This window comes from Malaya genurostris, chromosome 1 (assembly GCF_030247185.1).
Source record: "Malaya genurostris strain Urasoe2022 chromosome 1, Malgen_1.1, whole genome shotgun sequence".
Classification (NCBI taxonomy): Eukaryota; Metazoa; Arthropoda; class Insecta; order Diptera; family Culicidae; genus Malaya; species Malaya genurostris.
The window spans coordinates 10,575,542-10,594,141 of NC_080570.1; the positions used below are offsets into that span (position 1 = coordinate 10,575,542).

The 18,600-nt window shown below is 40.7% G+C and overlaps 1 protein-coding gene across 1 annotated transcript; it reads left to right on the forward strand.

Annotated features, from left to right (window-relative positions):
* The first annotated feature begins 2,086 nt into the window (after positions 1-2,086).
* LOC131432267 (protein Skeletor, isoforms B/C) lies at positions 2,087-10,353 on the forward strand. Its single transcript, XM_058598432.1, has 5 exons — positions 2,087-2,703; positions 8,056-8,275; positions 8,338-8,685; positions 8,744-9,677; positions 9,737-10,353. The coding sequence occupies exons 1-5, from the start codon at positions 2,580-2,582 to the stop codon at positions 10,247-10,249; spliced, it is 2,139 nt and encodes a 712-aa protein (XP_058454415.1). The 5' UTR covers positions 2,087-2,579; the 3' UTR covers positions 10,250-10,353.
* Positions 10,354-18,600: the final 8,247 nt, after the last annotated feature.

Genomic DNA, 18,600 nt, shown 5'->3' on the forward strand with positions numbered 1-18,600 from the left:
TCCAAACACTGCTCAGAATCATCAATTCGTTGTTGTTTTTGATCGATTGTGAGCTCACGCGGCACCCATTTTGCACAAAGCTTTCTCATATCCAAATATTCGTGAATAATATGTCCAACACGTTCCTTTGATATCTTTAGGGTGTCAGCTATCTCGATCAACTTCACTTTACGGTCATTGAAAATCATTTTGTGAATTTTTTCACGTTTTCATCGGTAACAGCCTCTTTTGGACGTCCACTGCGTTCATCGTCTTCGGTGCTCATATGGCCAGTACGAAATTTTGCAAACCACTTACGAATTGTTGCTTCGCCCGGTGCAGAGTCTGGATAACACTCATCAAGCCATTTTTTGGTATTTTCATCAAAAAGTAGTGTTTCATCAACACACGAAATTCTTTTTTTTCCATTTTTTTCACTATAACAAAAGTAGCTTCACTCAAAATGCAATATCTCACAAACTAATAATCATACAGCTGTCAAATTTATACACGTATCTTTTGAAGGTTGGTACTAACTGAAAATGGTATGGATTTAATTCTAGTGGCGCCCTCTCATAGAAACGATACGAACTTTTCAGCCGATCTGTTACATGCGAAAATCGGAAGAAAATATCTAATTTTGCCTGAACACTGTTTACATATAGAAAAGGTTTCGCTATTTTCTACCCAAATAAACTTCCTTGTTTTTATGCAGGATTCAATGAATTTTTTTTAAGTATCCCTTAGTAATATTTATGGTAATGTGAGTAATGAAAGAACCATCAAGGTGGATTAAAACCGTTGTTTTCTTATGAAAACGAAATAAATCTCAACAACTTTTTCTATAAGTCGGTAAGTGAAGTTATTGTTTTCGTATATTTATTGACACGTGATTGTCGAGATTTTTAACGGGGAAACGGTGTTCTAATTAATAAAAGTTTACTGTGGTGTCCTGAGTTATTCGATAGCTACAATAAGCTGAGTATGATTGGGTTAGGGTGTAGGCTGTGTGGAAGTGTGTAAGGGAATTCCCTCTCAGCAGGCGGTTCTATTTTAATGGTCGTTGAGCGCTTATTGAACGACATACTGCACGAAATATTCGTTTAGTTTTCTGGAACGGTTTGTTGTTGTTTTTTCTCTTGAAAAAATAGTGTGAATCTAGGTGTTACCTTCATATAGAAAGAAGATTTTTTGTTATTCTACGTGAAGTAGATGTATTGTTCAGGTATGTAGTGTTAGTTTAAACAAATAAGTGGAAAAAAATTCAGAAATTCTGCAGTAAAACTAGTCCAACGGGGCTCCAACTCCTCATGTTAAAAATGGCTCAACAATGGACCTCTGTCCGCCGGGTTTGTTGAACGAAAATAAATGGCTTTCGGAACAACGGTCTGTTTCAAAATCGGCAAACGAAGGTGCCGTGTTGGCCTCCCGTTGAACGATTGATTGGACTTTCATTGGACCAATGATCCAACGTATTGGACCTACGAAGGACCACCGTTGAACTTTTTTTCTAGGAGGAAAGAGTGTTTGCATTTAGTTTAATATCCAACAATAGGCGAACATCACATTAACAAAGATCAACTTTCCATTCGCTTACTGAAAAATGCATTTTTCTATTTCCGAGTTACTCTAGCGCGTCAAGTCTGAAACTCTATGAGACTTTTTGTTTTTCGACCACACAAACGACGCATTGAAGTCACTCAAATCGGGTACCAGATCGTACAGTTACCACCGAACTGCTCGAAAAAAAAGTCTGCTACCAGTGACAACACGTCTATGTTGGTGGTTTGCATAGTATTCGTCTGAACCGGAACCGCAACATCACCAACACAAACCTATGGTATGGCGGCATGGAAAAGTGCATCGTTGTGTCACTCACCGGTTCCACATGCTTTCAGGCAGGCGGTCAGTCAGTGTACAATGGTAGACCGAACGGGCGTTCACCATCGATGGCGGGGCGATAGTGGCCGAAGTAAATGAAGAGAAAAAAATAATATGAAAGGCCTTGCGAAAAAGCGAACCCACGGACGGTTATGCATGTGTGCGAGAGAGTTGTGCGAATGAACCCCCGCGTCAAGCAAGATAGGTAATATCCAACGAATCAAAGCAACCAGCTCGAAACGGCTACGTCGGGGACGGCATGGACGACGGCAAAGACGCAAACAGCGAGCCAGTTTGGATTGGAACGGCTTGCTGAGACATACGTGTGTGAGAATACGTACGTATAACCAAAACCTTGATCTGCTTTCTTTGCGTATCGCGCTTGGGTGGTTCCTGTGTGAAGTGATCGTAGTCGTCGTCGTTGTCGTCATAGTCATCGTCGCCGTGAGTACATCCGGGTGTATGGAAACTGATTCGCAAGTCCTCCAAAGTTCGATATCCGTGCAGGAAGTGATTATCGTTCGGATTTTTCGCAAAAGATATTTAGACCAGTATCAAACAGAAGGAGAAATGTGAAACGATACACAAAGTGAGAGTTACAAGTTGATCGAGTCACAGCGCTGTACCAATACACATTCACTCGGCACACGCAGCAAACGCAAGTGTGCTAGGTGCAAATTAGGCGATCGGATAGCAAAGTGGTGATCGGATCGGAAACGATGACAAGCGTTCCGTTGTCGCGGAAATTCGGCAATCGCAACAATGTAGGATGGAAAGTTGCACTGGGAAAAGTTCCACTGCAACTCGGTCTAGTCTTCGCAGCAATGCTCGTCATCCTAGTAGGTGAGTCCCTCGACGATCAAGGCGAGAAAAAACAACGATCTGCAGTGAAATTACATTCATTCAAGTTTTGTTTCCCGAAAAAAAAATAGTTATCGATAGACTTTCGAGCGACTAAACAGTGTGTTACGGCGCACTGGCAGACAGACGGACTGGTTAGTTTAATTATTATCTATTCAAACTGGATTTGAAACGAAAGACGAAAGAAAAACAGAAGCAAATTGGCTGACCGTGATTAATTCCACCTCAGCTATTTACCGTGCGCAATGTTTCCTTGTCCGTAGCGTCGGGGTTCGAATTCCGGACACACGAGAGATGGTTGCTCAAATTGGAAATTAGCGAGACAAAAATATTCTCTATTAATTTTTTTTTGTGGTTGGTCTCTTCACGAAAAAGTCAAATGGTGCTTCTTTTGATATGAAAGGTCAGAAGGGTGGTCCATGTTTAGATTGAAATCTGGAATCTAAGCTTCTCAAATAAATTCAAAAATTAATGCAATTTTCATCAAAGTTGGGTGAAATTTTATTTTAAGCAGCTTTGCCGAATAAGCTCGTAATTTGATCGAGTAATGTTATTTTCCCGAGTAAAAGTAGGGCTCTTCAAAGTCACTTTTTTGAGACCAGTTCTACAAGAAAGATGTTTCCAGATGAGTTATGCTAATTATTGCGCACACATTTGCTGAACTTAATTAATATAAGCTACCATTAAAAAGTAATGATTGTTTTTCCACCAAAAACTACTCAATCATAAAATATCAGCATACAACAGATGCCAGATTGATAAAAATAAATCCTATGCGGTTACTCAAAAGTCTTCAAATAAAAAAAGTTTGAAGGGGAATCTGAGAGGTGTTATTTTTGTAACACATTGGAATTAGTATTAAAATTGTCATAATCAATTAAAAACCTGTTTTAATCCACCTAGTGGTGTTATAATGCCTTTCTCATACAATTCAGGTTTTCATCAATACTAAGGGATTCTTAAAAAAAAAACATTTCTTTGAATATTGTATAGGAACAAAAAAGTTTGTTTGGGCATACATTAGCACAACCTTTTTAATTTTAAACATTTTTAACCCAAGTTAATAGGAATTCTGCAATTGTTGCATTTTCTCTCTAAATAAAGGTTTGAAATTTTAATTTTTGTTTTATTGGAAAAGTAACCAAAAATTCCATTTTACGATAACTTCTAGAAAAAAAAATTGATGATCATGCTTTTATATAGACTCAAATTATAAATTTAAATCGTCATTTTTTGCAACGATTTTACAAATTTTTACTCATCACCAAAAATGAATTAGAGAGAAAAATGTTTGGAAAGTTCATTTTGACACAGACTTTGAGTTAAATCGTAACACATGGGCTGAAAAGTTCCGGACCTAACAAAGAGAACACGATTTTCTTGGTTCAAAATTAACTTTATTCATCAACGTAATCTCCATCAAGAGCAACGCAGCAAATCATTTCAGCGCCACTCTAACATTTCAATACCACTTTTGTATAACGATTTATCTTTTGCCTCAGTTTCAGCCATAACCTCTTCATTCGTGCGAAATTTCTTTCCAGCGAGCTTTTTTTTTTCCAACAGCCAATAGTCCCTGGGAGCCAAATCTGGCGAATACGGTGGATGTGGGATCCGGTTTGTTGCGTTTAAACATGGCCAAACACTGCTCAGTATCATCAACACGTTCTCGTTTTTTGGTCAACAGTGTGCAAACGCGGCACCCACTTTGAACAGAGCTTTCTCATAGTCAAATTCTCATGCATCATAAATTGCTTCGCCTGAACGGTATTTTTCCCATCAAGAAACAGTGTAAAATTAAAACACGAAATTATTTTTGATCCATTGTTCTGAAAATAACAAAAGTAGCGTCACTCTTAGCACAATAACTCCCAAACTAATGAATGGAGTATCATGGAATTTTAACAGCTGTCTTTTAAAGGTTTTTTAACTGATTTACTGTTAACTGGTTGCTACAATAAAACTAGCGCCACCTATATGTTAGGCCTGGGATTTTCAGACCATTTTTTCCAATCCTCGAAATAGTTGTTGAAGTCAATTTCCGGAATAGCGTTCAATGCGCGTAGCGATTTACGTTTGATGTCTTCAATTGACTCAAAACGATTTCCCCGTTGAGTTTAATGAATAGCCAGAAACCACACGGAGCTAAATCAGACGAATTCGGTGGTAGCGGAACGATATTGGTTGAATTTTTGGCGAAAAATATCACGAAGAATCTATGCAATATGCGACGGTGCATTATCGTGGTGCAAAAACCATAACCACGCATAACACTCAAATAGTATCCCTTGTTGACAGTTTGGCCGGTCGGAAGGAATTTGAAGTTCACCACACCTCGATAATGGTCGAAATTGTTGTTGATGGCCGTCCTGGACGTGGTTCGTCGTCAACGCGTTCTCAACGTTCTTTGAACAACTTGTACCAAATCAAAAACACTTGCTCGCGACATAAAATTATCACCGAAGGTCTTTTGCAATACTCTGAACGTTTCGGCACCAGAAATTTGATTCCGCATCCAAAATTTAATGGAACTTCTTTTTTGAATAATTTCGCTCATTGTAAAAATCGCCGATTGGACTTAAAATACTTCAGAAAGGCAGTCGTATATTAAACACTAATGAACATTTGGCGTGACACTTGACACAGATGTCACTGACAGTCATACCAACCTAGAAAAAATGTTTCGATGAATAAGGTTTCCGCGGGAAATATAATTGAAAAGTCTTACTACTTTTTGCCTACAGTAGGGTAACAGAGGTATTTTGGCCCACTTTTGGATTTATTTTATTATGGCCCACTTTGTAAAAATATCCACCGAATGTGGTAACATCTTTGAAAAACCCGTCCGTAATAGGTAATGTAATGTGATAAGCTTCAAATTGATGGGTTACTCAACATCGTGTATATCCATAAATTTTGTTACGTGGGCCAAAATATATGAGGTGGCCAAAATACACTCTGTTACACTAATATAACACAAGGGGTCTCCGGTTCTCCGTGCAAAAGTCGGGTTCTTCAGCAATTTTATATCCTTTCTATAAAGGGAACGGTTGAAAATGTTCGATAAGAAGCAGAAATTTCACATCTGCTCAGCGGTTTATGTTGATCCACTGAGTGGTATAATAGTCAAATATAAACTGTTATGTACTGACGAGTATAAGACGAAACGTTTACTATTCAAATATTCAAAGCCCAAGTGACTACTATATGTTTGCGGGTTGTACTTTTTCTTTTCGTCTGAGACATCAGAATAGACATTGCACTTCGGTGCAAATAGCAATAACTTTACGACTTGTTAGCGGATTATGTTGATCCGCGAGGTGGCATTAGCAGTCGATGCTCTGATTGTTGTGTAATAGTGCCAAGATGTTGTAGATGCCGGAACCGGTGTATTCGGTGACCATAAAGTGCCACACGATGTCCGTTTTCTACGCGGCGTGGTGCTTTTCTTCTTCTTCTTCTGGTTGGTGTCACCTCACTTGAGATGACGACGATTTGATGCTGCCAGTTTGCTTTCCAATGGCCTTTCTTTTCATTGGACTACAAGCGAAAATCTCGCTGTGTAGCTACGTCGAGTCGTCAACGCGTGGATAAAAATCCTTTCTTGCGAAATACTCGAATTTTCTCCGGACTAACACGATACAACAAGCTCACCCGTTGAGAGTTTCGCCGAAAGTATCTAAACGAGGTTGCTTCACTGTTTTAACCATCACGGTTAGAGTTCGACTGATAGAGCTGTCAAATTTTTCTGCTGACTAATGGGTTACTATGATTGATGCTGCATTGGCGAAAAAAAAATAGAAAAATAGACAATTTTTGTCCATTTTGTTAAATGCAAACTTTAATGCACTGATAAGCCAAAGGCGAATCGTAAAAAAATTATGCAAATATATTTGACATTGACATTGCAGAATTTTCCTACCTTCGATACGATTGTCGTGCTTCTAGTGTAACTAGCCATACTAGGAAGCTTCAAACGTATTACCAAAATGGCTTAGAACTGTGTTAATTTCGTGTTAAGCTCTGTATTCCAGTTTCACACATTCGTATGCTCAATTACTCAAGAGAAGTAATATTGGCCCATTAGTCAGACGGACTCTTTTCTTTTTCTTGGACCGGTAACTTCAATACTCAATCAAGTGACGAACCCTAACGATCGCTACGTATCAGGATTGTAAACGTTTTTGCCTTTCTCGTATATAAAGGCTATGCAATCTTTGTTAAAACGACTTCTTAACAGAGGGCTGAATGTCATATTCCATTCGACTCAGGTCGACGAATTGAATTCCGAAACGGAAGTCGTATCCGGATTAAATTCGGTAGGGTTCAGTTGCAGTTTTGGCTCGGAATCCAAATCAAGCAATCAAGTAATGAATATAGTTCTAGAATTATGGAACTGAACTCATTTTCAGAATTCATGTTCCGAATTTAGTTCAAGAATTGAGTTCTAAACTTCAATTTCGAACCGTGATAAAGGAACTGAATTCAGTTCCAAAATCTAACTCCATAATCCACGTTCCAAATTTAGTTTGAGCATGCATGGTACTGAATTCAGGAAATAATTTCTGGTTAGGAGGTCAATTTTAAAATTCAGGTTCGGAGCTCAGATCTAACATTTAGTTCCAAAGTCTAGATTTAAAATTCATATCCTGAAATTTGTTCATGAATTCTGAGGTTTAAATCCTAAATCAGAACTCTGGATTCGAGTCCTGAACATAAATTAAGGAAGTGAAATCAGCCCCAAAATCTAGTCAAGAAACCAGTTCCAGAATTAGCAATTAGGATGCCGTTCCAGAGTCACAGTTTTTAATTCTGAGCATGTTAATCTGGATCTAAAAAAAAACATGTTAAAACTATATTCTAAACCTAAAATTAAGTTCAGAATTCAGATGCATCGGAATCCAGGTCTTCTGCATCAAACAACGAATCGAGGTAATCACCCCTATTCTGCATTTCGATCGAATCGAATTCTTTCGAACGAATGTAAAAATTACATTCTGTAATTCGATCGAACTCGATCGTGCTAAAGAATGCAAAATTTCATATTCGATCGAAACAATCCGATTCGAACGAAATACAGTATCGGGGTGAATAATTGATTGCAACAAGTCGGATGGTATCTGGATTATAAGGCGGGTGAGATAGAATGGATAGACTGACGGATATCAGCATTAAATTTTCATTGATTTATGATAATCATTGTTATTAAATTACAAAACTTATTCAGTGTTTGCCGTTAGTCAAGTTCTGTCAAATGAATCGTTATTCCTCTAAAGCGTCGATCACTCGCCAGTTCAATCTTTCTTATTCCTCTCATTATAATTTTCCTTTTAGAATCTCAAAAACCGGAAGACGGTCCCTATCGGGGCAAGTACATCGGTAAGTTTAATTCCTACCATCACCAGGCATCCGGCGAGGTGTACGCCGTCGATGAATACACCTTCCTGATCACCGGATTCAACTACGATGGCAACGGAGTGGATACGTTCTTCTGGTCCGGGGCCAGCAACCGACCGGGACCTCAGGGTTTCATCGTACCGGATGAGTTCGGCAAGTAAGTAAAACATTTCGGATGATGATGATGATGATGATCGGTGTCATTGCGCCGCTTTCCAGAACCAACATCCTGGAACGGTACTTCAACAAGGACTTCACGATCCGTTTGCCCGACAACAAGAAGATTACCGAGGTCAAGTGGCTGGCCGTGTACGATCTGAACTCGCAGAACAACTTCGCCGACGTGTACATTCCGGAAGATTTCGAGCCACCCGTTTCGCAAATGGCCGGAAGTTTGTCTCGGAATAGTCACGGCGTGAGCAGCGAAGGGATCGATATTCTGGACTCGAAAACGATTCGTATTACGGAGTTCAGTTACGATGGCAAGGGTAAAGAGGTTCACTTTTGGGTTGGTGTTGGACCATCGCCGTCTTCTAAGGGTCGCAAGGTTCCGGATGAGATGGGATAGTGAGTGTTGTTCGATTGATAGTAGAAAATGTATTTAACGTTACTCCTCTGCTTTTAGTTTGGACACTCTGCGAATGTACGATCGCGAAACGATCACATTGGAACTACCGGGCGACATGACCATATTCGATATCGATTGGTTCTCCGTGTACGACGTAGAAACGAAGGAGGACTGTGGTTCAATACTCATTTCGGACGATTTGAACGTTCCGCCGTCTTTGGTAAAGGTGACGCCTCACGCCGAGTCTCTTCCGAACTGCCGGCAGCTTCATAAGGACTACCGGATGTCGTGGGAGGTTTTCGGGCCACAGATCACTATTCAACTGGCGGCGAATGTGAAACAGGACGAATATATGGCGTTCGGAATCAGTGGATCCGACAGCCAGAGTCAGATGTTGGGAGCGGACGTTGTCGTGGCTTACATCGACGGTCATCAGGGATATGCGGTGGATTACAACATAACCTCGTTGGCTCCATGTGTGCAGGTACTTGGTCAGAACAAAGGCGTCTGCCGGGATGATGTGGTTGGAGGACAGGACAGTTTCCAGCTGCATACTTTCGGGCGTGAAAATGGAATTAACACAATCACTTTCCGACGGATGCTGATTTCACCGGATCCGGGAGATAAAGAGTTTGTGCTGGATAGACCAATTTACGTGATCTGGGCTCTTGGCCGACTGGACTCCAACAATGAACCCACCTATCACGATGTGTATCCAAAGAAGGATACCATGATTGCATTCAACACGTCCGAGGCAGTGAATGATTGTTTCAGCTTCACGCGCAGTGAAGTCAATCTGAAGGACGTCTGGGAGAAAGCGCAGATTTTCGATCGTTCGATTCGATCGTTTTCGGTGACGCTGGGTCCGGCCGGAGGGAAACGTGGCTACCAGGGAATAACAGGACATGTCTCCAACGGGTTGGCATGGTACATCAACGGGTTAATGGTTCCCGAGCTTTGGCTTCGAAGAGGGCTGACGTATTCGTTTAAGGTAAGTTGTTTCCTGGTAATCTGTTCAGTGAAAAGATCCATTAAATCCTTTGTTTTTAGGTTCGTGGAGGAAATAACCCACACTCGCCCGAATTTTACCATCCTTTCGTAATCACGGACGAACCACGAGGTGGATTCGATCGACTGTCGGACGTCAAACAGAGCGAAATTCGTGTCCTAGCTGGTGTGGAGTTCACCCGCCGAGGCCGTCCGAAACCGACGGCTGCCGGTCCGCTCTGTTTGGCCCGCCATCCGGACAATCAGGATCGCCGACTGGACGATAATTTTGCCACGTTCAAAAAGTTCAACCGGACGCTTCGGTGGAGCTGCGAGTCCGGTGATCCCGCAATTCTGGAAATCACTCCGAATTCGAGCTGGCCGGATGTGGTGTACTACAACAGTTTTACCCATGCCAACATGGGCTGGAAGATTCATATCGTCGATAGCTACAGCAATTCGGCGCGGAACGGTGCCGCTCCCGGTCGGTACGACGATACAAGACTGTTGACGGTGTGCAGCTCCGTGCTGGTCGTGCTGCTGGCTGCGCTGCTGTCACCGGTGCGGAAAGATTGAACGGGCGAGTGTTTCTTTGGGTTTGTTGTATTTGAAATGTGTATGCACAACGAAAGTAAAAAAAAAGTGTCTGAAAGTTATACAAATTAGTGCGTGAAGCGAAATTGTAAAAAACATTTTTTTAATTGAGAACTCCATGAATGTATCGTACCTTTCCGCTTTCTGTTCTGTTTTTTTTTCATCGTTCCCAATACTAAAATATTTTTCCAATATTCCTGAAACTTATATTTTGAATTTTCCGAATAAGTTCTTTGTTATTCGTGAGATCCTAACAGTTCGGCTGAAAAGTTCGTATCGTTTAATAGAAACACACATTTTTTTGCCAAAATTCGTTTTTATTATTCAACATAATTGCCATCAGAGGCGATACAGCGATTATAGCGATCTTCCAACTTTTCGATACCATTTTTGTAGTACGATTTGTCCTTTGCCTCAAAATAGGCCTCAGTTTCAGCGATTACCTCTTCATTGCTTCTAAATTTTTTACCAGCGAGCATTCTCTTGAGGTCTGAGAACAGGAAAAAGTCACTGGGGGCCAAATCTGGAGAATACGGTGGATGAGGGAGGAATTCGAAGCCCAATTCGTTCAATTTCAGCATGGTTTTCATCGACTTGTAACACGGTGCATTGTATTGATGAAACAAAACTTTTTCCTTCTTCAAATGAGGCCGTTTTTTTTGAAATTTCGTCCTTCAAACGCTCTAATAACGCTATATAATAGTCACTGTTGATGGTTTTTCCCTTTTCAAGGTAGTCGATGAAAATTATACCATGCGAATCCCAAGATACAGACGCCATAACCTTACCGGCCGATTGTTGAGTCTTTCCACGCTTTGGGTTCGGTTCATCGCGTGCAGTCCACTCAGCTGACTGTCGAAAAAAATCGGTTTTATTTCGATATAACAGCTCCAAACACTGCTCAAAATCATCAATTCGTTGTTGTTTTTGATCGATTGTGAGCTCACGCGGCACCCATTTTGCACAAAGCTTTCTCATATCCAAATATTCGTGAATAATATGTCCAACACGTTCCTTTGATATCTTTAGGGTGTCAGCTATCTCGATCAACTTCACTTTACGGTCATTGAAAATCATTTTGTGGATTTTTTCCACGTTTTCATCGGTAACAGCCTCTTTTGGACGTCCACTGCGTTCATCGTCTTCGGTGCTCATATGACCAGTACGAAATTTTGCAAACCACTTACGAATTGTTGCTTCGCCCGGTGCAGAGTCTGGATAACACTCATCAAGCCATTTTTTGGTATCGGCGGCACTTTTTTCATCAAAAAGTAGTGTTTCATCAACACACGAAATTCCTTTTTTCCATTTTTTTCACAATAACAAAAGTAGCTTCACTCGAAATGCAATATCTCACAAACTAATAATCAGACAGCTGTCAAATTTATACACGTATCTTGTGAAGGTTGGTACTAACTGACAATGGTATGGATTTAATTCTAATGGCGCCCTCTCATAGAAACGATACGAACTTTTCAGCCGATCTGTTAAGATGGACCGATTGAGGCTTTGGATACCGGAAAAGGAATATAAATTTAGCACTGATAATATCATAATACTGTCAATATATTTTTCTAATGATTAAAGCTTTTTTCCGCAAATGATCAGAAGCGTAAAAGTAAAAATGGCTCCATTACAGAAATGCGCTCTGTTTGGATTGATTCAACAGTAAAGAAACTTTCGTTTCGTGCTGCCTCATTTCTATTAAATCGAAAAAGGACAGTCCTAACGGCCACAGAGAGCAACAAACAAAATTTTTGTTGGTAATTATATTGCATAAAGGTCTTTGAGATCGATTCCTGGCTCTGAAAAGGGCTGATTAGTTGAATATCTGTAACATTTAACACTTTTTAGTATTGTTTTCTCGAAGCCAAAAGCAGCTGAATGTAGGTTTTATTAGCGCTTTTCTGGAGCGAGGCTCACACTGCAAACGGTGCCCTGAACAGATTATTTTATTTCCGACTTGTTTTTTTTAGTTGAAGAAAGTTTCAAAATACTCTTTAAGACTGATTTCTGCTACAAAGAAAGGCCGATTCGTCGAGTTTCTTCGCTATTCAACATTGTTGGATTCAGAATCAGTAGCAAAAACGAACAATATTATAACAGTAAGCACAGTAAAACATTTTATTTCTCTTTTGGCGTAGTTATCTAGCTCCGTTTTATTGTCGGATGTATGATTCCTTCATCTTCTCTGGGTTACGTGCCTCAATAACAGCGACATTGGTAAAACCAAATATTTTCGGCCGGGTAGGTGGTTCAATGTATTGGACGCTGGACTTAGAATCGGCTACCAAGTCTGTTGAAACAGGTCAAATTTCACTGTGGCTGTGCGGAACAATTGAATTTGCTAAAGACAACAGCAAACATTACGTGGAGCATGAGAACATCAGGTACAACATATCAGTGTCCATGGATCAGATGTGCATCAGATTTTCCTTCAGCCACTACCAACAAGTTTAACCGTATAACCATGGTGCAGTACGGAGAGACCGAACAAGAAAAGTGGAAGTGGAAGAATTTTTTTACCACCCTTCTCAATGGTGTACGTTTGTTACGCGGGCGCCTAATGAAGGCTATACCTTTTCATGTAACTTTTGATCAGAACACAAGAATTCCATGTAAAACACTTGTCATTTGTGATTGCAATCAAAATTAGATCCGTTTCGAGGATCTGTTTACAACACGGGAAAACCTACTGATTTTGAGCTCATATGTTCTAACAGATATTTATGACGATCCACCTAGCGACAGCGAGTAAATTAGCTTCAGCATTTTTCAACAATGTGTTATTTCTTTTTGATTTTTAATACACTTCAGTACTACGACGAAAAAACCGAGCTACTTGACCTAACTGAAAGAGTTTTTGGATTGATTCCGCACTTGCATACGAGCTCCAACACATATACGAATGCGAGCATCCTAGTAAAAATTAATACCAAGCAGCGATTTAATTAGCTCCAGAATTTTATAACATTGTCTGTTTTTTTGGCAGAAATTTCAAGCGAAGTTTTCAATGCACTTCAGTACTACATCAACAAACCGAGCTAATGGACCTTATTTGAAAAAGTTGTAGGATTAACTTCGCCATCCCAAATGAGCTCCAACACACAAACTGATTTGGACCCTCTCATTCTACTACTACCGCAGAAAGTAATGGCACCCAGTCGATACCGTTTTGTAGACAAAACATTGTCGTCTGATTTTTGTACGCTCCCACAGATTTTATTTTAACACCACAATTTAGGTCTAAATGAACGGGAAAAACCAGTTCAAGTTTGAGTACATACGACTGTTTGCTACAGTACTAATGAAAATGCCTGCACTAGCATTAGTAGTAATAGCTTTATTTCGATTATTGTTGTCTTGACATTGCCTCGTTCCTACAAGTTAAATAACGTACGTCTAGTAATTATCGGCTTTCTATCATTTGGTTAATATTCGATATTATTTAATTAGAGGGCTTAGTTTTTTATGTTCTATAGAAGTAACGCACTACGTGTCGACACAACTACGCATCAGGACTGTGATTTTTTTTTGTGAGCGAACGATTATTTCTGTGTTTTTTTCCTTTATCATCCATGAGCAATTGCACAGTCTGTTACAACCTATCAATATAGATACCAAATTTTGAATAATATTTCGACATTCGCTAAAACGTTTCATCAGAGTTTGATTCGGCACAGTAAGAAAAGGGGCCTGTACTTGTTTTTTGGATTCTATTTACAATCTACATACACTGTGTGAACAACAAACCATGGTGTCCCCATGGAAACCAGTAATCGAATTCAGAATCAAAGCAGTCGGCGAAAGGGCGAACGAAACGGAATCATGGCAAAAGTTTTTTTTGTCGCTAAATTAAACTGAGAAAAAGAATGCCATTGGAAAAAAAATGTTCATTGGACTACAAACGGAAATTCAGGTGAATTCTGAAGCGACGCCTAACAAAAGAACGATTGCCGGCAATTCTGCTAATTCAAAAACTCAAACTCATGTCGTTTTCGCTTGATAAACCTGAGTCCAACGCAGAGTAGTTACTTCAAACAAACAATTTCGCATTTAGCAACGGTAGTGTGAGTGAATCCGATACAAACAATAGATTCGTAATTCAATGGCGTTGAAACTGATTTCGAAACAGGCTTCAAACAGTTCGATGACAGTTAAAATGGTACCTGAATTTGGTTCAGTCATTTTCAGATCTAGTTTTAACGCCATTAAAATGAAATTCCACGCTCAATCCACCATTGCTAAGTTTGATTCCAGCTCAATTTCGTGGAAATATTTTGTATGAAGCACCTTCCCTGGATTGGTTTCAGTTTTCTCAAACGATATGGACAGAAAAATTATCAGAATTGCCTAGTTCTGACCATAAACCGTGGCCCCTGTCACGACGCCATCTTGATGAGATGAAAATCGGAACTTCAGAATCAAAATTGTACAATTTACCAAGCAAGAGAAAATGAAAGATTTTTGGGTCGATTCTCTCACAATAACTTGTCGGTTTACCTAAAATACAGAAGATAGCGTTATGGGACACCAAGTGGAAGTATTTTTTTTTTGAGAGTTGCGATGCGTATCAAAACACCGCAGTGTTTGGGGCCCAATTAGGCTCTCTGACAGCTCACTTACAACCACAAATGCAAATGAGATTGGTTTGTTTTTCAGGAAACGCATGCATTGAACACGATTCAGACGATCAATCAACTTCCGTCGACGTCCAGATTATTTTTATTAATTTTTTTAGCCGAATATTGCTCACGTATCCGACGTTAAAATTTTCCGTGAACTTGACGTAGTGTCCTTTCATATGAATTGCTTACAATTAATAATCGTTCCAATCGTTCCATGCAGGCGATAGTCGCTTGATGCTGCGTGTAAATCGCTTTTACATATTGTTTTGTTTTCATCAGAAAACGTGTAGGCCACCCATTTTTTAGTAGGGCCGCCGTTCATTTTTCACCGGGCATAGAAACCTCAATGTAATCGGTGTACTTTCAAATGGGTGGTGCTAACATATCGGAGAAACTAGCCTTAGGGTGAAGCCAGAGAGAAAGCGACACGCGACGCGTTGCGAAACTTGACAGATCGAGCTCCGTCCATTCAAGTTCAGCAGAAAAATGACAAGTATGTCAGAGTGAACTCGATGCGTTGCCAAGCGACTACTGACCGATCGCATCGCACTCACTCCACAGGTTGAAGCCAGAGTGGGAGCGACAATGCTACATAGTAGCCATAGTAAAAGCAACTAGAAGCGATGCTTAAAAGCACCAGACGGAAACAAAACTTGACTTTCTCTTTCGTTGTTAAAGTTTCAATAGAATGGATTCGGACGAAGAGTTTTTTGTCGTGAATACGGCTTACTTTACTATGGGGTGCCTTTTCAAAATTAGCCATATGGAAGAATGGGCAGAACTTAATCGTGAATATCTCGACTTGTATTAAAGGCAGCAACATAATTCTTTCACCATTCCATCAAAAATATGATCAGGAATTTAGGATAATATTTTGAACAGTGTGAGATAACCACAAACAACTCAAATATTAAGTTTTCTCAAACTTTGAAAACAACGCGGAAAACTCTGTACTTTTTCTTGGCTTTTTCGCGCAAGGACGACGGTTTTGAGGTAGTCAGGCACATATCTTCAACAGACTGCGTATAAAAGGGGAACCGTCTTCAAAATTCGATCTTAGCATTCGTCATCTAACACTCGATGTGGATAGACGAATAACCTACTACGACTAATTTCGATTTTGTTTTATTTTTATTCGCAGTTGTCTACCTACCCAAGCTATGGGTAAAAACCGCCATAGATCCGAGAAGGATCCAAAGGATGCTAAGCGTCTGAAGCCAAGTGATGTACAGGTAAACGACCGTTTGCTGAGTAAAAACCAATACGCTGATCTGCCAGTTGATGTCGAAGAGGAACTGCAGAAGAAGGAAAAAATGCCGCCTTTCTACCTGAAGGGCTTCCCACCAACTCTACGCTCGGATTTCAACACACTGATCAGCAAAGGACTACAGGCAACAATCCGTTTATGTACTGAAGGCTACAAAATAACTGTTCCGGCTTTGAACCACTACAAAGGAGTGGAATGTTATCTGAAGCAGACAAAAGCGGAATACTTCACACACGATATTGCCGCCAACAAACCTATGAAGGTTGTACTTCGAGGACTACCCGACATGATGGAAGCCGAACTAAAGCAGGCACTGTCGGAGGCTGGACTAAAGCCTTTGATGGTGTTTAAAATGAAGCGACATAATACGGACAAAAAGTTTAGAGATCAACTGTACCTGATTCATCTGGAGAAGGGCTCCATCACCATGAGTCAACTGAAAACGATTAAATCGTTATTTCACATAATCATCGAATGGCAAAAGTATAAACCGGTACATCGGGACGTCACACAGTGCACGAACTGTTTGAACTACGGCCATGGAGCGAGGAATTGCCACATGAAAAGTCGGTGCGGGAAATGTGCCGAACCACACAATACCAACGATTGCCTACTAGATGACATCGCTGTAAAATGTGTGAACTGTGATGGCGACCATCCATCTACTAGCAAATCGTGTCCCAAACGTGCTGAGTTCACAAAAATTCGACAACAGGCGTCCCGCAAACAATCAACGCGTAAGAATGTTCCACAGAAGGATGAAGTTAATTTCCCACGGCTCCCACCGAAGAGGGATATTCCGAATTTGCCGCCACTTCCTCGCAGCAATCCAAACGATTCAGCCGCTGGATCACGAAAAGAATCTTCTTCAAAAATCCCTCCTGGATGGGGCAATAATCAACCACAAGCAAAGGATGACTCTGGTGATTTATTCTCTGCTGAACAACTGATCGTCATTTTTGAAACAATGACAACAAAACTTCGAAACTGCAGAACGCGGTTGGATCAAATCAACGCCTTAGGCAAATTCATCATCGAATATGCAATATAATGAGTTGGTTATAGTAAATTGGAATGCTTGCTCACTCAGGAGCAAAACTGCTGAATTGTCCGACTTTCTTCAAGAGAAGAATGCCGATATTGCTATTTTAACTGAAACTCATCTTAAACCTGAAATTTCTATTTTTATTTCCAATTACAGGATTCACAGGCTCGACAGGACAACTATCAGAGGAGGGGGAGTTGCCATTGCCGTTGAACGATCCATTCAGCACAGGCTTCTGTCAGCCTTTAAATTGCAACTTATAGAAGCCATAGGAATTGAGATTACAACGACGATGGGACCCATCATCATCATAGCAGCGTACTGCCCCAAACAAACCAATCTTCGAGATGGTACGTGTGCATCATTGAAGCGAGATCTGGCTATGCTCACTCGACGACAGAACAAATTCATCATTGCTGGGGACCTGAACGCACGGCATGAGCTGTGGGGAAACAGAAGACAGAATCGAAACGGATTCGTACTTGCCGAAGATTACGAAGCTGGACAATACAACATCTTCGCTCCGGATCAACCAACGCGACTTTCCAGATCGGGAGTTCATTCCATTTTGGATATATTCATCAGCAACATCGCCATAGACAGCTCTCCGGTTGTCTTCTACGAGCTCTCTTCTGATCACTTTCCAGTAATATTGACGTTGGGATCTTCACCAGAAACAGTGCCTATTCAACCACGGAGGAACTATTATCGCACCGATTGGGTCCAATTTCAACAAATCGCCGACCAACTTATTAATATCGATTTGCCACTTGATTCCCCGATGGAAATCGACGCGGCCCTATATTCCTTCCAGCATTCAATCACAGTCGCTCGTGATAGGACGGTTCCAGTACAACATATGCCGAGTTCCTCTCTTCAAATCGACAGTGTCACCAAGAAACTCATCCGACTTCGGAATATCTACCGGAGGCAGTATCAACGAACTGGCATCCTAGATAGGAAGACTACTTATAACAACTTAACTAGGATAATCCAGGAAAGGATATCTGAGCTTCGCAACAGGAACTTCCAGCAAAAGCTTCGAGAAATTCTCCCACATTCAAAGCCCTTCTGGTCCTTAACGAAGGTGCTTAAGAAAAAACCGAAGCCTATTCCTCCTCTGATGTCACCCCAGGACGCAGCTGAAGGAATACCTTTAATCACACCAGTAGAGAAGGCAAATGCGCTAGGCCAGCAGTTTGTGTGTTCTCACAATTTAGGACTCAACATTGTTAGTCCACATGAAAGAGCCGTTGCTGATAGCGTAGCTGAGGTTGACCAATCAGACAGCTTAGTTCCTGAGGAAAGTAGAATCACTGCGAATGAGCTGATGGCTATTGTGAAAAAATCCAAAAATATGAAGGCCCCCGGTTTCGACAACACATTCAACATT